The sequence below is a fragment of the Candidozyma auris genome, chromosome 3, assembly GCF_003013715.1.
Source record: "Candidozyma auris chromosome 3, complete sequence".
Taxonomy (NCBI): Eukaryota; Fungi; Ascomycota; class Pichiomycetes; order Serinales; family Metschnikowiaceae; genus Candidozyma; species Candidozyma auris.
Genome location: NC_072814.1, coordinates 803,287 through 823,106, shown reverse-complemented (window position 1 = coordinate 823,106; position 19,820 = coordinate 803,287). Strand labels below are relative to the sequence as shown.

The 19,820-nt window shown below is 44.1% G+C and overlaps 7 protein-coding genes and 1 non-coding gene across 8 annotated transcripts; 6 read left to right on the top strand and 2 right to left on the bottom strand. All coding sequences in view use genetic code 12, as the record gives it.

Annotated features, from left to right (window-relative positions):
* Nucleotides 1–835: 835 nt before the first annotated feature.
* On the top strand, nt 836–2,971 carry GUS1 (glutamate--tRNA ligase GUS1; the record flags this gene model as incomplete). The annotated part of the gene is made up of 1 exon (XM_029033494.2): nt 836–2,971. The coding sequence occupies one exon, from the start codon at nt 836–838 to the stop codon at nt 2,969–2,971; it is 2,136 nt and encodes a 711-aa protein (XP_028892086.2).
* Nucleotides 2,972–6,003: 3,032 nt separating this feature from the next.
* Nucleotides 6,004–8,421, top strand: IFF6 (Iff6p; the record flags this gene model as incomplete). The annotated part of the gene is made up of 1 exon (XM_029033495.2): nt 6,004–8,421. The coding sequence occupies one exon, from the start codon at nt 6,004–6,006 to the stop codon at nt 8,419–8,421; it is 2,418 nt and encodes an 805-aa protein (XP_028892087.2).
* An 826-nt stretch (nt 8,422–9,247) lies between these two features.
* On the top strand, nt 9,248–9,334 carry CJI96_0003001. The gene has a single exon. It is a non-coding gene; the product is annotated as a tRNA-Leu (tRNA).
* A 241-nt stretch (nt 9,335–9,575) lies between these two features.
* Nucleotides 9,576–9,890, top strand: CJI96_0003000 (uncharacterized protein; the record flags this gene model as incomplete). Its single annotated transcript, XM_029033496.2, has 1 exon — nt 9,576–9,890. The coding sequence occupies one exon, from the start codon at nt 9,576–9,578 to the stop codon at nt 9,888–9,890; it is 315 nt and encodes a 104-aa protein (XP_028892088.1).
* Nucleotides 9,891–10,372: 482 nt separating this feature from the next.
* Nucleotides 10,373–12,457, top strand: CJI96_0002999 (uncharacterized protein; the record flags this gene model as incomplete). Its single annotated transcript, XM_029033497.2, has 1 exon — nt 10,373–12,457. The coding sequence occupies one exon, from the start codon at nt 10,373–10,375 to the stop codon at nt 12,455–12,457; it is 2,085 nt and encodes a 694-aa protein (XP_028892089.2).
* A 187-nt stretch (nt 12,458–12,644) lies between these two features.
* On the top strand, nt 12,645–14,495 carry MSC7 (meiotic recombination directing protein; the record flags this gene model as incomplete). Its single annotated transcript, XM_029033498.2, has 1 exon — nt 12,645–14,495. One exon carries the CDS (start codon nt 12,645–12,647, stop codon nt 14,493–14,495), a length of 1,851 nt encoding a protein of 616 aa, XP_028892090.2.
* Nucleotides 14,496–14,608: 113 nt separating this feature from the next.
* VMA10 (H(+)-transporting V1 sector ATPase subunit G) lies at nt 14,609–14,944 on the bottom strand (the record flags this gene model as incomplete). Its single annotated transcript, XM_029033499.2, has 1 exon — nt 14,609–14,944. The coding sequence occupies one exon, from the start codon at nt 14,942–14,944 to the stop codon at nt 14,609–14,611; it is 336 nt and encodes a 111-aa protein (XP_028892091.1).
* A 219-nt stretch (nt 14,945–15,163) lies between these two features.
* SWR1 (chromatin-remodeling protein SWR1) lies at nt 15,164–19,807 on the bottom strand (the record flags this gene model as incomplete). Its single annotated transcript, XM_029033500.2, has 1 exon — nt 15,164–19,807. The coding sequence occupies one exon, from the start codon at nt 19,805–19,807 to the stop codon at nt 15,164–15,166; it is 4,644 nt and encodes a 1,547-aa protein (XP_028892092.2).
* Between the last annotated feature and the right edge of the window lie 13 nt (nt 19,808–19,820).

Here is a 19,820-nt window from a genome sequence, read left to right as displayed (position 1 = left end):
ATCGGTCCTTGTGAGGTCATGTGACCCTGTAATCAAGGAGAGGTATATAAAAGAGATCGAGGCTGATTAAAAGAAGCTGTATCTACGATGATAGGACACCGATAAAAGTATATTGTAATGTCTAATGCTGCTCGACAACGAATCTCGCAGGCCATTTTCGTGTTTGACCTACTCGGTCCTTATAAATTAAGGCCATCGTCGAGTGAGCAATAGTATACACACTTTGGACTAGCACCTACTAGTCTAGACAAGAATTAGTCTCAAAAAATGTACAGAAATAATTCGCTAAGATTGCTTGTTTAAATGCTTTCTCATGATAGGCACTCAATTATGTGACTAAGTATTCAGTTCAACGCATACTTAATTCCATATTTTTACTTTAGCTTTCGTCTCTAATCGCTAGTTGCATGATAAAACTGCGAACTGTCCATATGGTCAACGTACAAACCCGGTGCATCAGCCATTGCTGTAAAAAAATATTCAGTGATCGAGATTTCAGATTCTTTGATAAGCATAAGATTGGTTTAGGACGATATCGTACTTAAAAGAGATTTTCAAGAAGTCGGAGAAGAGCATTAGTCATAAGGTTTCCTCAACGTTCGGTACGCATTTTGCAGCCAGTGCAATATGGGCTGACATCAGCAAAATTGTACACTTTATCTTCTAAATACTCAGGTTACATGATTCTTTTTATTGATATATCAACTTTGGCCAAATCTTAATTCCTCTGCTATAACAATCATTTTGTCAAAACTAGTCTCTCTCACACGTGACCTCCATCGTAAATTTTCAGCCTTTGTTAGATTTCTCAATCAGTCATCTTAGCTTCATCCCCATGGCTACCGTTACTGTTGCCGCTAAGGCTCCATTCATCGCATACTCAGCTATTATTGCTGCTGAATTCGTCAACTCCACCACCGATAAGGCCATCACCGTGGAGTTTGTTGATGACAAGTCCGTCGAAGCAGGAAAGGACGCTACTGTAAAGTATGCCGCTCACGACAAGGCCGTCTACGGTGACATCGAAGTTCTCAACGAATTGACTTCGTTGTCTCCATCCATCAATGCTGTTTCCGATTTTACCTGGGTCAACTTTGCTTTCGAGAAATTGGCCAACAAGAACTTCAAGGCCTTGGCCACCGACTTGGAGAAGTTGGACGCTCACTTGAACTTCAGATCTTTCATCGTCGGTCACAGTATTTCTGTTGCGGATGTTGCCGTTTGGGGTGTGTTGAGAGCCAATGCCGTCATGGGCTCTGTTCTCAAAAACGAGGTTTACACCAACATCTCTAGATGGTACAACTTCATTGGGTCCGACTCCAGATTTGACTCTGTCGCAGAAAAAACCACGAAATCCATCAATGACTTGAGAAAGTCTGTGAAGGCTGCTTCAGGCGCCAAAAAGGAAACACACAAGGCTAATTTCGAGATCGACTTGCCTAACGCTAAGGTGGGTGAGGTTGTGATCCGTTTTCCACCAGAGCCCTCAGGATACTTGCACATTGGACACGCTAAGGCTGCCATCTTAAACGAATATTTTGCTCACGCTTACAAGGGTAAGTTAATCATCAGATTCGACGACACCAACCCAACGAAGGAGAGGGTCGAGTTTCAAGATTCTATCATTGAGGATTTGGCCTTGCTCGGTATCAAAGGTGACAAGATCACATATTCTTCAGACTACTTTGACAAGATGTACGAGCTTGCTGTTCAATTGATCAAAGAGGGTAAAGCTTACTGTGATGACACTCCTCAGGAGAAGATGAGAGAGGAGAGAATGGTTGGTGACGCTTCTGCTAGAAGAGACAGATCTGTCGAGGAGAACTTGAAAATCTTCACTGAGGAGATGAAGAACGGCACTGAGGAGGGCTTGAAGAACTGTTTGAGAGCCAAGATCGACTACAAGGCTTTGAACAAGGCATTGAGAGACCCCGTCATCTACAGATGCAACTTGACCCCACACCATAGAACTGGCACTCAGTGGAAGGTCTACCCAACTTACGATTTCTGTGTTCCTATCGTTGACTCTATCGAAGGCGTTACTCATGCCTTGAGAACCAACGAGTACAGAGATAGAAACCCTCAATATGAATGGTTCTTGAAAGCTTTGAACTTGCGTCACGTCGACATCTGGGACTTCGGCAGAGTCAACTTCATCAGAACTCTTTTGTCCAAGAGAAAGTTGCAGTGGTTTGTTGACAAGGGATTTGTTGGCAACTGGGACGACCCAAGATTTCCAACTATCAGAGGTGTGAGAAGAAGAGGTATGACGGTCGAGGGTTTGAGAAACTTCATCCTTTCTCAGGGTCCGTCGAAGAACATCATTAACATGGAGTGGTCCACCATCTGGGCTATGAACAAAAAGATCATCGATCCTGTCGTGCCAAGGCACACCGCCGTTGATGTCAAACGCGCTGTCAAGGTGAAGCTCTCCAATGGTCCAGCTGAGCCATACACTGAGGAGAAGCCTAAACACAAGAAGAACCCAGATGTCGGATTGAAGAAGGTCATTTTTGCTAAGGACTTGTTGATCGACCAGGCTGATGCTGCCACGTTCAAGGAGGGTGAAGAAGTTACCTTCATGGACTGGGGTAACGTGATCATCAAGAAAATTCACAAAGAGGGTGATGTCGTCACTTCCATCGATGCTGACTTGCACTTGGAGGGTGATTTCCGTAAGACAGAGAAGAAGGTGACCTGGCTAGCTGACACCGACGACAAGGTCAAGGTTGAGATCAACGACTTTGACCACTTGATCACCAAGGATAAGTTGGAGGAGAACGACAACTTCGAGGATTTCCTCACCAAGGAAACCAAATTCGTGTCTGAGGTGTACGCTGACGTGAATGTCAGAAGTCTCAAGAAGGATGAGATCATTCAGTTTGAGAGAAAGGGTTTCTTCAAGGTTGACGAAAGCCTTGATCAAGGTAAGATTATTATGTTCACCATTCCTGATGGAAAAAAGAAATAAGTTTTTCTAGAGTGTTAGTATATATCCTAAGCACTGAGATCAGAAGGAGCGTATTTAGCGTAAGCGGTTGTCAATAGGGCTGTAGAAGGCAATGTATGTCATGTATTTGCAATTTGAAAACCCCGATCGTTTGAAAGACAACCTCGGCGCCCTCGTGTGCCGAAGCGTATATTAAGAAATATGAGCAGCTTATTGGAAATGGGGCGTGCTAAAAGTTGGGCCACCTGCTTGGAGAGGCGACCTTATTGTTCTTGTGCTCTGCATTTCTCTCTTATACGACGAAACAAAGAGACTGCGAAGTTCAATGCTGCTGCTGTTGATGTTATTGGGTCAATTTTGTGTAAGTAATCGAATGTAAGTCTAACAAAATCTACAGTGCTTTTCGAATGAATTACGAACCCAAATAAGTGAGGAATTTTACATATGTAGGCAAGATCAAACGACTGTATGATGCGTGCCACGCCAAATTCACAAGAGAATGCGATTTACCAAATCGCTATTTTTTGTAGCCGACTGCTCACTGCAGTCAGAGAATTCTCCACACCTTTTGAGACCTTTTATTGCGACTTGCAGCGCTGCACAATAAAAATAGTGGACCATTTTCTCGTGCATCAGATCGGCGATCTTCAGCCACAGAAAAGGAACAAGCGAAAACTGAGAACAGAGTAAAAATAACACTTCAGTCGTCTCTTGGAAGCAATTTTGCTCGGTGTTACTCGTAAAAAGATTTCACTTCATTTTTCGGGTCCCTCATATGATTATGAGAATGTGGCCTTAATGCAGCTTCTCGCGTGGATGATGTGTCATGCACAGATACCACAGAGATGCTTGCACAAGGTGCATGAAGTTCCCATCTCAAGAACAAGGGAACTAGATTTGTGAAGTTGGCAAATCGGAAGCAGTAGAGGATCAGTCACTGGGTTCGGGATGTCGTTTAGGGTCGGCGGTGTGCACAGGGGACGAAGGGCCTGTCTCAATTCATTGGTGATGCTCCTTTTGGCTAATTGAAATCTGCAACATCAGTGATTGTAAATGGATAGGGGTCCGAGAAAGACTATTCGGGAAAGACATTCTCTGATTGTGGTATTGACAAGAAAACCTCTTGGCCCTCAAAGACGCAAGGGTGCTAAGGGCACCGACCTCTGTTGAGTAGTGCCGACATTAGCGCAGCTTGCATAGTCAGAATGATGAAAAGTTGGGCAAAACTTGCTTTGGACACGCTTTTTAAGGTTTGAACCGTAAGTGCAATGCCAACACGTTCACTCGAATTTCACTGTGGAGGCAGTGGGCTTAGCTACTCGGATATCAAGACAATTCGCCAATGCACGAAGCTCACGAGCCTCTTGCTTGATTTGTTGGGAGAAGCACGTCAGGTGTCATTGTTAACTTTTCATTGAAAGCCACGTAAAGCCACTTTCAATGAGACTGGAATGAAGTTATCGAGTCGCAATTAATGCGACAAGTTCAAGCGTGAGTAGTTTAGCTGACTTATCGATCATTACGAGAGCGATTTTTGCTTGAAATCTTCATGAAGAGACAACAAGAAAACATTCATGTTATCTACCCAGCAGCTCTTTTTCTTTTGCAGTTAAGCACAATAAAAGTTTGACTCGGTGAGAGGCAAATCTATTGCCTTAAGCACCCCACCCTTCCGCAAATTTTGTTAGCACCAAATTTTCGATCGCAAACACCAATTTGCTAACAGAGGATTTCAATTGCCGTTGTGTAAGATAAACAAATAAATAAGTAATAATAATAATAATGATAATAATAATAATAATAATAATAATAATAATAATAATAATAATAATAATAATAATAATAATAATAATAATAATAATAATAATAATAATAATAATAATAATAATAATAGAAACCATGGAATACTATACCGCACTATAGGAGCGTATTTTTTGAAACACAAGAATACACAATGCGTAGTTGCATTTTTCTGCTCCGGATGAACAGGATAGGGAAAGTGTATGTCCATGATTATTGGGGCGTGAATGATGTCAATTGAATTAGACAAATCTTTGGCTTGCTGCCACAGATGTGCCTTCCGGATTTGAAACCGGCATTCCGGCCAGCCAACCAGTTGCTCACTCTTGACATTGTTGCGAATTCTTGGATACGTCCAGAAGATACACATCGTACATTGACGCAGCAGGGCTCGATTGTCTGAGTAGGCTATTATCCGACGACTACCAAGTGGAGATCCAGAAGCGGCGATATTGATAATTGAACACGCCCAAAGTAGTTGGCTTTGTTTACCAATTTATGGGTATGGTTCTTTGTGAAGCTCACCAAAATTACTTACTAGGCCGTAACAGTACCAAACTGTTGCAGACAAACATGCCTTAAGTCTTGAGTCAATTTGGGAGTTCGCTTGCGGTTGACAGATTTGATCAGATTAAGCCTTCAACACTAATGCAACTGACCTGAAAAAATAAAGGCGAGAGATGTGACGCTGGGAGGCTTAACCCCATCAATGAGATCTTGGACCGCATACTAACAAGCGCCTGCGCGACGCAGTGAGGCACACAAACAAAGTAGCCACACACTTGACTTCAAGGGAGTTGCAATTAGATTCCACTGCCCAAATAGGTCACATGCCATACATACCAGGGAATTTTGTTTTGAAAGCTGGGTAGCAGATTACTGAAGTTTGGGATAATACCGACGAAATGCGTATTTTAGTGACGATGAATGGTCTTGAAATTACCACAATAGCAATATCATTTAGGTATCTAATAAACACATTCCACTAACATCTGTGAGGTAGATCTTCAAGTAGCATTCTTCAATCGGATACGAGAACAATCATTCGCGCAGCTTTGTGGATGCAGGGATTCATAATTGTGCAGGTCACAGTGGTCCATTTTTTTTTGGCTGCAAATAGGTTACACTCCACATAGTTGACAACGAAACTGGCGACTCGGTGGGCCCTGTCTTAGGTTATATAAGGCCCTATTCTTTCTTCTTCTGACTCTCTTCTTCTTTTTTTCTTCCCTTCATTCTACTCTCTGCCAAATATGCTTCCATTGAACATTTTGTTGGCTACTTTGGTGCTGGTCACTTCAGTGGCCTCGAGAACCATCACGGGAAATACGGAGTACCTGCAAAGTTGGGATTTCTCCTTAGGTCCTCTTACAATTAACGAAGGCGTATACCTCAAAATTGACAACAATACCCAATTCACACTTGGTGGTAACCTCGACAACAAGGGTGGCTTCTACATCACCTCGAGCAGCACTCTCCAGTCTGCAGTTGATATCACCTCGGGAACTATCCACAACTCTGGAGACCTTGCCTTCAGAGCTTTGGACTCCAACTTCCTTTCCAGATACATTCTCAACAGTGTTGCCGAGTTTGAAAACACTGGTAACATGTGGTTCCAGATCTCTCAAGCGACCACTTCGTCTCCATTTAGTGTGACCTCTCTTACTAGTTGGAGGAACACTGGTTTGATGTACTTCAGTCAGTCAAACGGGGCTCCTTCTCCAGTGACAATTAATCAGGCCCTCGGTGACGGTTTCAATGTTATCAGAAATGAAGGTAACATTTGTCTTGAGGGTACCAGGTGGGTTCAGTCGGCTAGTGTCGAGGGTGCGGGCTGCTTCAGTGCTCTTGCTCGTGGTGAAATCCAATTGCAGACTGCAGTGCTCAATTCCGTCCAGACTTTTGATGAAGAGCAGGCCATCTGGCTAGAGGATACTACTTCTCGTTTGTCTGTTGTTGGTTTGTCTGCCACTCTTACTCATGTTCCTGTCATTGACGTATACGGCTTTGGTAACAACAACAGAATTTCCGTTAATTTGGCTTTTAGCAGCCATAAATATGACGAGGACGAAGGATTATTGACTTTGGAGTTGGGACCTGGTTTCAGTGTGTCTTTCAAGATTGGCAAGGGCTACGATAGCAGCAACTTCAATACCAACTCTAACCTTGGTCTCTCCACGGAAATTTGGACTAGTGACCCACCACCAGAGGGCAAACCCGACAAGTGTGTCTGTGAAAAGATGCCTGACTTCCCTGGTGAAGGCCCTGAAGCCTCCAGCTCGGCCCTGACTTCTGACCTGCCCTCAACTTCTGGTGAAGAATCGAGCACTTCATCTGATGATAATGCCAGCACTACTCCAACCGACAGCCAGTCTACCACCGATGGATCATCTGATAATGGCTCAACTACTGGTCCAACCGATGGAGGTGACTCCACCACTGGTCCAACTGATGGCAGTGACTCTACCACTGGTCCAACCGATGATGCTACAACTACTGGACCTACTGATGGCGGTGACTCTACCACTGGACCAACTGATGGCAGCGACTCTACCACCGGACCAACTGATGGTGGCGACTCTACCACTGGTCCAACTGATGGTGGTGACTCTACTTCTGGCTCAACTGACAATGGTTTAAGCTCGACCGCAACTGATGATGGCTCCGGATCCACCGCAACTGATGGCGAGACATCCTCTACCACATCTGACGACTCACTGACAACGACTCCAGGCGGAGACAACGGTTCTGGCGACAACGGTTCTGGAGACAACGGATCTGGCGACAACGGATCTGGCGACAATGGTGGATCTGGCGACAATGGTGGATCTGGCGACAATGGTGGATCTGGCGACAATGGTGGATCTGGCGACAATGGTGGATCTGGCGACAATGGTGGATCTGGCGACAATGGTGGATCTGGCGACAATGGTTCCGGTGACAACGGTGGATCTGGCGACAACGGTTCTGGAAACAACGGTGGATCTGGAAACAACGGTTCTGGAAACAACGGTGGATCTGGCGACAACGGTTCTGGAAACAACGGTTCTGGCGACAACGGTTCTGGCGACAACGGTTCTGGAAACAACGGTTCTGGAGACAACGGCTCTGGTAACGGTGGATCTGGAAACAGCGGCTCTGGTAACGGTGGATCTGGAAACAGCGGCTCTGGTAACGGTGGATCTGGAAACAACGGCTCTGGTAACGGTGGATCTGGCGACAACGGTTCTGGAGACAACGGTTCTGGAAACAACGATGGTTCTGGCGACAACGGTTCTGGAAACGGTGGATCTGGAGACAACGGCTCTGGAAACAACGGTGGTTCTGAAGATAACGGCTCCGGGAACGGATCTGACGGTGCCTCAGGCAACGGAGCCGATTCTGGCCATGGCTCAGGTAACGGCTCAGGAAACGGTTCAGGAAGTGACTCAGACAACGGTCCTGGAAGCGGATCTGGTTCTGGCTCCGGAGATGGATCTGGCGGCTCTGGTAACGGTGCCGGTGATACCGGAAGTGGATCTGATAGTGGATCTGGCAGCGGATCTGACAGTGGAGCTAGCAGCAGTCCTGGAGCTATTGCTGGCGTTTCTACCTACGACGGCCTGGGCACAAAGAACTTTGCTGGCCTTCCAATGATCATGGTAGTTGTTGCAGGTATTCTTGCCTTGTAATGTTGATACAAGGCTGCACACTCGTTTTGAATTAGCGCTTTCGCTTGCTTTCCTAAAATGTATTGGAATTTGAGGCTTCTTCGACTTCTTACTTACTTCGACAAATAATCAAGATGATATCATACCCTTTTTAACTTAATGGAATTATGCAAAAACCAAAACGTAGAAAAGTCATGAAGGATCGATCCATTTGAACATAATAAAGGTTCATGTGCTTCAACTGCGCTTCAAGTATTCTCAAATCGCAGTTTCTTGGTCAGATTGTCGAGATAAGTGACGAATAGTAGCATTTTCTTCCGTGGTATCATTATGTCCCCACAGGGGACCTTTGGCAACCAAAAACTTCAAAGAAATATCATCAATTATTAGGAGACAAACGAGCTAAGCGCATGAACAGTTCAAAGATTCAGCATGATATCATACATCTTTCCTGATAACTGCATTATGAGACTGTCATGGGTGTGGGGGTACAAGCTCACCAAGCACGAGGACGAAGAACAAATCAACTTATAAGTTAACTGAAACACTTCAGTTAACGCGGTTATTTTTTTTTCTTCTTTTTTTTCGATGAGTTCGTTGATTGAAGGTCGCTAAGGTCAAGATGTTAAACACATCTCTTCCTCAGCTTTAAACCTATACAAAATCATATAGAAAACCCCCCTCAAATCTGTGTTTTTATAGACTTTGTGTGCTTAATGAATATGCTGTTCGGCCTTCAGAAAGAACGCGTATACCAAAAGACGATTATTTCGCACTTCTATACAACAAAAAGTTCAAATATTTGCTAGCACTCAGCAAAGGGCGAACGCTAAATCACGTTACAGATGGAGGGTTGGCCGAGTGGTCTAAGGCGGAAGACTTAAGATCTTTTGGACAGTTGTCCGCGCGAGTTCGAACCTCGCACCCTTCACCATCTTTTTGCCTCATTCTCTTCTCAATTGCTCTAGTTAAGAGTCTAGCTACGAGCCGCACTCGCGCACCATTCCGTCATTATGGTATATGGGGCAGCACATTGATCACTAAGTTCAGCATATAACGTGGGTCTTGACTATTGCTAGAACAGTCCACCCCTCGATTGCTCAAGGATATATAAAGGCTCGCCTTGTCCATGGTTTTGGCAGGGCAGAGAACTTTTTTGGAAAAGAAAAATCAACATGTCTCCACAACCACACAAGATCTTTTACAAGGGCAATGAGCATGACTTCGTCATCTTTACGGAAAACCCAGATTTGATAAAAAAGTATAAGGCTGGCGACACGACCATCCCATTGGTGGATCTTGTATCTGTTTGGAAAGTTTACACTAACAGACAAGGAGGCGTCGATGGGATCTTGGACGAGGCCTCCAAATCTGAGTTGGAAAACGAGTTTGGACCTAAGACTAAGGTGGACGATGCTATCAAGAAAATTCTAGATGAAGGTGTTGACAAGAAGGCTGCAGGTACCTTCGATGAACAGAAGCCAGTATAAAATTGGTAGACATGAATAAAAAGTTGCAGTTGTGACTAGCAATTGCTAGCACTTAGCATGTATGACTTGCAATGAAAATACAATTTGTAACTAGAGGAGTGTAGAATGAGGTATCGATCAGACCTCTGCTTAATAAAAGAAGTAAATTAAGTCCGTGGAGCCAACAATAGTAAGGAAGAAGCAAATTGATCTTTTTCCGCCTCAATTGCTCGCCATACAGATTCATCGTGTGACTTTTCTTTCCTCATCTTGTGGGTTAATGGCTGCAAAAGTACCTGAGTGCAAATAAGTGCAAGAAAGCTCACTTGAATTCTTTTTCACATTTTTATTCTTAGGATTACGACTTATTCATTTGCATCATTCCATCACGACAGCATATCCATCCTTTGTAGAGACTGGGCAAGGCACAACTTTTTGTGTGCACAGAGCTGTTGCATTATACGTGAAGTTCACTTTTGCGAAGTACTCAAGTATAACACACTATGAGTAGCAGAGCGCTCCGAAGGTTGGAAAGACAAAGAGAGTCGACTACCCCCGAAGTTCCTGATGAGGAAGTCAAAAATGAACCTCCAGCTAAACCAGCAGTCAATCAATTCGCTTTCTTGGGAGCTTTGAGTGACGAAGAGGTTGACTCCAATGATGAAAAGGAGGAAGTAGTTGCAGAGCAGCCAGAGATCGGTATAGCCCCTCCTGAAAGGCCATCCACATCAAGAAAGAAGAACAAGAAGAAAAAAAAGAAGCAACTGCAGAAAGAAAAGGTGGAGACCAACGACGATGATGATGACCTAGATACATTCTTAGAGCAAGTCAGACAACGTGATCAGGCCACGTCCAAGAACGCTTCGGTGAAAGTTGATGATGACGAAAGCGGTAATGAAGAGGATTTCGAAGCCATTTATGACGAGTCAGAGCCGCCTATAGCCTACACTGGCTCCAATTTTCTATACTTCACTACCTCCAGGCTCAAGCAGTGCTTGCCGCTATTATCTATAAGCACCCCAAAAAACCTTGATCCAGATAATGAGCTCAAAAATCTCTTTGGAAAATTGAGTCTCGAGGCTATTGATGATGCTAATAGCACCACTTCGTTGTCAATTTCTCCCGAGGTTCTCGCTCAGTTCAAAAAGCTAGCGAGACTTACAAGAGGGTGGGGTGGGAGAGACCGCAGAAGTGTTCCTGGCACCTCTAGAAAGCTTCTTCTATCAACAATCAAAGATGACTACCTTCCCACGTCTCAGAAGCAGGTCAATATGGAGGAGCTCACTGCAGAAGATATTGTGGAGACATGGAGATATAAGGAGGACACCGAGACTTATGCGTTTCTTTCGCAGAAGGTCAAGGCAGAAGCAAAACTTGGTGTTCGTTACTTCAAGTTTCTGAAGGTGCCCTCAGTGCTGGACAGAGTTGCCAATTCGAGATTTTATGCATCCGTGGTGATGACTCCCGATCCAGACGCCTTAATTCAGCTACTTCAGCAGAACCCTTATCATGTGGAGACACTTTTACAGGTGGCAATGGTGTTTTTGAGACAAGGAAACAACAAAGCCACGAGTATGGCGTTGGTAGAGAAGTGCCTTTTCGTTTTCGATAGGTCTTTTAACAAAAAATTCCACGAACTACTTCTGAAAGGAAATTCCGAGCTCATAAGGCTCCCTTACGAATCGTATATGAACAGACAGTTCTACCTTTGCATCTTCAGAATAATTACGGGCACCGCTGAGCGTTCTACATTCTATACTGCGCTCAACTATTGCAGGTTCTTGTGGGGACTTTCTCCCGCAGAAGACCCACTCGGTGTACGTTATTTCATTGATCATTATGCAATTTTGAGTGAGGAGTTCCAATGGCTCGTAAATGTGGCTAACAGTCCATTGATTAGCACGTATACACAGTGGTACACCCCAGGCATTGCATTCTCTGAAGTCTTGGCCTTACTTCATTTAGGCAGGAAAGAAGAAGCTAGAAGCAGCTTAAAAAGAGCATTTTCAGCGCATGCGTACTGTGCCTATCACCTCCTCGAGAGTGTGGGTCTAGCTTCTAAAATTCCAGTTTCGTTAAGCGACACTTACCAGGATGACTATGTTATCTTAGCCAGTGAAACGTACCTTGTGAGAGCACCTATACTCTGGAAGGACCAAGTACACAAGCAGTTTCTTCATGATGAATTGATGCAACTATTTGGCGAGTACAAGAAAGTGAATACTGGATCATGGCTTGGAAAGTTTTTCGGAAAGAAACTGGAGCCTTCGGTGATTCCAATAAACCTCGTGAGGTTCGCTATCTTATCGGGAGAAAACAAGGTGCTTGCTAAGATGCCAGAAAAAATTTTCAGCAGAGACGATGTATTTGAGTATGATGTGATCCCTCCGAAAGATACAAGTGCCAGCTACGATGTGTTTACTGGTGTGAGTAACGCAGGTGGTGCCACCGATTCGCTAGCCAACTATCTTGACCACAATATCATCGCCGCAATTGTGCAAAATCGTACCGGAGCGGAGTTCGACGAGTTGCTAGACACACTTAATTTGGAGGAAGCACAGGCAGCTGAAGAGGGTCAGCAACAATAAGAGATGCTGAAGAAGTATCAGCTGTGGAATCGCTTTGAATTACGACAGTTTTGCAAACTTAGTGTATAATAAATTCAATCAATATCACTTCCTTCCTGGGCCTTGTACAACTCGTGTGCGAGCGCGCAGAAGTGAAATCTCACGAGTGTTGATCGAATACTCGCCAAATCAACCAAAGACCTTAGACATGATCGCCATTGATCTCAACTTTGCAGAGTGGCAATGGCAATATCATATCTCCACTACATTCTTTGTAGGAGTCATCTTGCCTCTCCTATACTACGTCTACGAAAAATACGTCACGTCCAGGCCGAACAAATACAACAAGCTTGAGGCACCCAAGAAGCTTGTGTACCCAATTGCCGACGAGGCAAAGCCTCATTGGAAGGGCAAAAGGCTATATTCGCCGAACATAGGCTTACGGGTGCCTGGGGAGCCGCTGAAGATCCAGAGCTACTGTCCAGCCACGGCTCAATACCTAGGCACATTTGAATGCACCAGCAGAAAGGAGATGGACGAACAAATACTGAAAGCAGAGGCTGCACAAAAGGAATGGACAAAGTCATCATTTAGCGCAAGAAAGCAGCTCTTACGGACATTGAATCAATTTATCTTGGATAACCAAGAGGATATCGCGAGGGTAGCTTGCAGAGATAGTGGGAAGACCAAATTGGACGCCTCCATGGGTGAAATTATGGTGACTTTAGAGAAGATCAATTGGATCATCGCCCACGGAGAAAGGGCGCTTAGTCCATCGACCCGGCCTGGCCCTTCGTCTTTGCTCATGGGTCTCATGAAGCACGCCGAGGTTCGCTACGAGCCATTGGGTGTGGTAGCCGCTATCGTGTCGTGGAACTATCCCTTACACAATCTAATAGGGCCCGTTTTAGCAGCATTATTCAGCGGCAACGCAATTATCGTCAAGTGTTCGGAGCAAGTTGTGTGGTCATCGACGTGGTTTGTGGGCATGATTCATGCTGCTCTTCGGCTGCTTGACATGAGTGAAGATCTTGTACAATTGTGCTACTGCTATCCAGAAGATGCAGAGTATTTCACTTCTCACCCTGGTCTAAAGCATATTACCTTTATTGGGTCCAAGCCTGTGGCAGAGAAGGTGTTGCAGAGCGCGTCGAAACAATTGACCCCCTGTGTCGTTGAGTTGGGCGGTAAAGACTCCGTTATTGTGTTGGATGATTTGACTGACTACAAAGCACTTTCATCGGTATTGTTGAGAGGCACATTTCAAAGTGCCGGCCAAAATTGTATTGGTATTGAGCGTGTGATTTGTCTTCCAAGAGCATACGATGCGTTGGTAACGATACTAAAGGAAAGAACCCAAAACTTTCGTCTAGGTTCTGATATCGACCAGTTAGATGAGATTGATATGGGTGCAATGATATCCAACAACCGCTTCCATGAAATCGAAGAGCTTCTCGAAGATGCAGTTTCTAAAGGTGCCCATATTCTTGCAGGAGGTAAGCCATTTCTACACCCTAATTACCCACAAGGGCATTACTTTGAGCCTACCTTAATAGTTGATGTTGACACCACTATGAAAATTGCCAATACCGAAGTGTTCGGGCCAGTGCTCACCATGATGAAAGCTAACGATGTGGACGATGCAATAAAAATCTCTAATAGCACAGAATTTGGTCTTGGAAACTCTGTCTTCGGCAAGTCCTTTAGGCTCTGCAACGAGATAGCGCAGAGATTAGAATCTGGCAATGTAGCTATCAACGATTTTGCTACATTCTACGTTTGTCAACTTCCTTTCGGAGGTATAAAGAAATCTGGCTACGGAAAGTTTGGTGGCGAAGAAGGCTTGACTGGCCTTTGCAATGCCAAATCCGTCGTAATGGACAAACCATTGTTGAGACTTCTCGGAGTCAAAACGGCTATTCCACCACCAATTGACTACCCAATTGCCGATGACAAAAAAGCTTGGGGCTTCGTGAAGGGGCTTAACACTGCAAGTTACGATTCAAGACTCTGGAAGGTCGTAAATGCATTCAAAAAACTCGCCAAGGGAGGGGCGTGAATATCCTACAACTCGCACATAGAATAAACGTTTAATAAAAGCCAGCAGGATATATGCTGATAGACAAGACAGAAATAGAACACTATGGACCACATCAGAATCGTTCAATGATTTTAAGCATTGGTATGCAATTCGGGGGTTGGCTTGGTTGCAGCATCAATCAACACCTTAACGACATCCTTCTTCTTTTCTTGATACTTCTTCTTGATTTCTTGCAACTCCTTCTGTACCTGGGCATCAGCCTCCTTTTCGATGTTCTCGTTTAAGCCAGCGTGGTCTTCTTCATACTTCTTCAATTCGTTCTCTTTCTGTTGCTTGTATTGGTCAATTTCTTTTTGAGCATCTTGCTTAGCGCTCTTCAATCTGGAAGTTCTGTATTTTCTGGCCTCATTGACGATCTCAGCCGCCTCTTTCTCAGTTTTTAACAATGATTGGATGCTGGAAGACATGGTTTACTATAGTGGGAAACTCAACGAGGACACAGCTGGAGAACAGGTATTTGGTGAACGCTCGATTAGGTCACATGATCGCACTGCCGCTGCTTTACTATCAAGACTTTTTTTTTCTTTTCATTTTTCTTTTTTTTTTTTTTTTTTTTTTTTTTTTTGCAGCCATTTCTATAATTCAAGCTTGTTCTATACAGCGGTTCTTAGATTTATATCCAATGTTTACTCTGCGTAATAGCCTTCGGCAATGTAACGTAACATGTACTCATCAATATGACCAACGCCTTCATCGTAGTCTGCGTCGTCCAAATTGCCTCCTTTGAGACCACGAGGTCCCTTTCTTGGGTCTTCTGCACCCTTTTCCTCGTTAAAGTCCTCATCGTCAACGGCCACCTCCTTCATTGCTTCTCTGGCGGCATTTCGATCAGCTTCGTCCTCTGCCTGCGCCAAAACATCAACATTGGCGCTTTCACCTATAGGCTTGTCGGGTAATTCCGATATGAGGCTTGCATCGTTCACCAAATCTCTGACAGAGAATTTACCCAAATAGTCCGTGGTGAATTCACCCTCTTGAATCACCACATTGTCCAACTGTCTCTTCTGGTTGGCTTTCTTCAAGATATTCGATTCAATGGTGGCTTCAGAAACAAAACGGTAAATGTGTACATCTCTCAGCTGCCCAATTCTGTGACAACGATCCTGGCATTGCTTGTCCATAGCAGGATTCCAATCAGAGTCGTAGAAGATGACTGTATCGGCACCAGTAAGGTTGATACCGAGACCACCTGATCTTGTTGATAAGATAAACACGGGAATTCTAGGATCTCTGTTGAACTTTTCCGTCAATAACTGACGATCTTCAATCTTGGTAGCACCATCCAAACGCATATACCTGTGTCCATGAATATTGAGAAACTGCTCTAATATATCCAATACCTTGGTCATCTGAGTGAAGATCAATGCCCTGTGCCCTTTTGGAATCAAGTCTTGCAACAAGGCTGCTAGTTTTTGCAACTTACCGCAATCATACTGCAAGAGTTGCTTGTCCGGAAAGGCGATGGATAGTTTCACTTGGGCGTGATGGAATGGGTTTGATATAGCATTGTTTTGAACACCAGCACGTAAAGCATATTGTGTTTCGACCGGGATAATTTCATCTTTCATATCTAGAGCTACCACACTCGGGGTGACAACTCCGTATTTCTCAACAACATCTTTCATTACCTCTGCTCTCTTCGGGATATCGAGAATCATCTCATCAAGTAATTCACAGCGAGGTTCTCTGTACACAATTTTAAGTCTATCAAGTATTGAGGTACCATAGAGGGGACGACGACTGCATCTCAAGTTATTGAGATAGAGAATTTGCTTTAACCGTTCCCTATGCTCAATCTGCTCTTGCAATTTGAGAGATTTGTTCAATTGAAAGACGTCAGTGTAGGATGGTTTAAGTACATCAGATCCTTTGGCAATAATTTCATCGAGATACTTGATTTCTTTCTCGATCTCTGCACTGGACCGTAATCTCTCACGACCGTCGGCTGCAAACCAATTCAAATCATCCATTTTTGTTATATCAAGATTTAGGACCGAATAGTTGATCCTATCGTATGGTACAACATCCAATAGTTTCTTGACGGTCTCATCATGTACCTTGAAGGTGTGAGAGACATTTCTTGGGATAGCATACGAAGTCACAATGGGACGGACTTCAAAAAGATCTGGATGATTACAAACTTTTCTAAGTTGCATCAAACAGTTGATAATTGAAAGGAAGTTGCCTGATACAAGCGTCTCCTTCGTTTTGGCGCGAGACATGAAATCATCATACAAATATCTTTGACGTTTCGATAGACGACAGTAGACGATGTGCTCGTACTTACCTGGCATTTGTTTTTCCACATCTTTTTTGAGTCGCCTCAAAAGGTACGGACGTAAGACCTGGTGTAGCCTGGCAACTGTGTTTTTGGTTTCTTCATCAAGACGACCAGTGACGTTGTCATCAATGATCTCGCCAGTGCCGGTTTTTTCGAGAATTTTATCAACTGGCTTTCCGAACCATTGTTGAAAGTCCTCAAAGTTCGCAAACCCGTCGGGCATCATTTGATCAACCTTTGAAGACGGCATTAAAAAGTATAGAAGGGACCATAATTCCATAAGATTATTTTGTAAGGGAGTACCCGTAAGTAATAATCTATTCTCGGTGTTGAAGTTGAGCAATGCTTTCCACCGATTTGATCTGAAATTCTTGATGTTGTGAGCTTCGTCCAAAATCATGTATCTCCACTTACGACGCTTGAATGACGAATGATCATGAACAACAAGCTGATAAGAAGTAATGCAAACATGAAAAGTGTCGATTTTATTCCATCCTTTTCTCTTTCTAGCTCTTTCTTGAGGTGAGCCATAATATGTCAATACCTTAAAGCCTGGGGCAAATCTTTTGAATTCCATTTCCCAATTGAGCATGACTGATGTGGGAACGATAATCAAATGAGGACCCCAGATATGATGTTCGCAAGCAAGGTATGAAAGCAAAGCAATCGTTTGAATCGTTTTACCAAGACCCATTTCGTCTGCAAGGATACCATTGGTATCATTGTTGTACAAGCTTGCAAGCCAATTAAGACCCTGCTTCTGATATGGACGCAAAGTACCCCTGAGAAGCAGGGGCACTGGAACATCCTTCACTTTAAGCCCATTAATCTCCTCCGTTTTATCTTCACTGACAGGAGTCTTTGGTTCTTCATCTTCCACAGTTGAACCTTCGCTGTCGTTGGTTTCTTTACCAATAGGTCCCTTTTTATAAAGATCAGCTAGGCCGGAAGTGGTATCTTGATCTTCATTCTCTGACAAACTTACGTCTTCTTCGGACTCTGAGACACTTTCATCACTTAGTAGATCATCAGATGGCTCCGAATCAGACAAGTCCTCGTCTTTTCTTTCTGACAACTCAGCAATCAATTTCTTCTGCTCTTCTGTATAATCCTCAGAAACAGCAGGGGTGATTTCTTTGGTGTCAACACCACCATACAAAGCAGCAAGCCCGCTAGACCCTTCACCAGATACTTCGTCCTCAATTTCCTCTTCAGTCTCCATGCGCGACAGGGGCTCGAGAGAGCTTTCCATGTCTGCGTACTTCCTTTTAAGCTCTTCAACAGTACACTCACTATCAGGTTTATCGATGGTTTCTGATTCGGAGTCCTCTGAGTCTGATTCAGACGATGAAAAGTTTTCAGAGTCCTGCTCTTGCTCGTCATCATCTGAATCCGGTTCATCTGCAGTGTTGTCTTCTGACTTGTTGAGCTGTGCTTCAAGAAGCTGCGTAGAGTGTTTGAGCATTTTACTCAAGTGTTCCCGTCCTTCCCTTTGTTTGATCTCTTCTTCTTTCTCATGCTGAATATGACGATAAACTTTGTGAGCTTGAGACCAGCGCTTTTTCACAGACTGGATAGCTAGACGACTGAGCTTCTTGAGATTTTGTTCCCTCTCTTTTGCTAGTCTCTCCTTTTCACCACGCTTTTTACGGAAGTGTTGATCAACCATTTGAGCTACCTTCCTGGCACGTGCCTGATGCAGCTTTCTCATCTGTTGATGGATTTTGGAAAATGAGAATCCTTGGTCAACAAGATGGTCTTGAAGAGTTTGATCATTAGAGGTTCCTTGGATTTTGGGAATAATAGAGCCAGTGTCTCTAAATGGATCTGATAAGAGCTTTTGATTCGAAAATGTCGGCAAGATAATTTTCCTTCTTTCAATCTTATCACCATTGAGTTCAAATCTCTCCTCCACCACAATTTTTTCATATAATCGCTTTAGAAGATGACGCTGATGATCAAGAACATTCTCGTACTCCTCAGGGGTGTTATTGTAATCTGGATTGGCGTCATCGACAATGGGCGCCTTGAACTTTTGTGAAAGAAATGCTGAAAGTTTCTCCTCGACTGCAGGAACGCTTAGTGTAGCATGCTTTCCTGTTACTACCAGTAGAGGCTCCGGGTCGTATGGTGTGATTTCCCTTTCGCTGTCTCCACCTCGTATGTCATTCTCATTATTCTCCAGAGGCCTCCACAGGGGTATATGCGATGGATGTGTGATTTTGAGTGGGGGCACTGTGAATTTGATTTGTTTGAGTTTGTAGTTCGTGTTGAGATCGCCGTAATCGATGTCCTCCTCTTCCTCATCCTCCTGGCCTTCTTCCTCCTCATTTTCCGCTGAAACAACATCAGATACAGGTGTTTCTTGACTGTCTATGCGCCCTTTTCGAGAAGGAGGAGCTTTTGAAGTCGAGGTTTTTTTATGTAAGTCTCGATATCTAGACTTCTCTGGTCTTGGTCTGAGCAATTGTGACTCCCGCTCTATACTCTTTTCCAAAACGGAGTCCATGAATGGGTACTTGCTCCGGAGCATTTCCTCTCTTTCCAACATCTTCTTCTTCTGTAAACGTAGAGGGATGGAATCCATCTTCTCAAGCAGATCCTCATCCCAGATAAGCCTGTAGTTGTTCTGTTCAACAAAGTACTCAAGAATCTCTGGAACTTGCGTCGTCAAGGACTTTGAGAAGTCACGAGGGTTCCATTCCACGAGGGAACCGTACTCTTTGAGCTGGAAGAGTTCGTTCACGCATATGTTGAAATCCGTGATCGTTTCTATCAACTTCTGCTCCGAATCTGACATGTTGGAATTCTCTATTTCAGTCCTCACCTTCTTAGCTGGATAATCGTTCGTTCCACCATTGATGCTTCGTTTCGAGTTTCTCGTTTGTTCCGAGTAGTTGACTACCGAGCCTCTAGACCTTCGCTTCGATTGATCGACATGCGGCTTGGTAGCCCCACCTTTTGAATCTCGGACTCCATTCGACACCATACTGATTACCAAA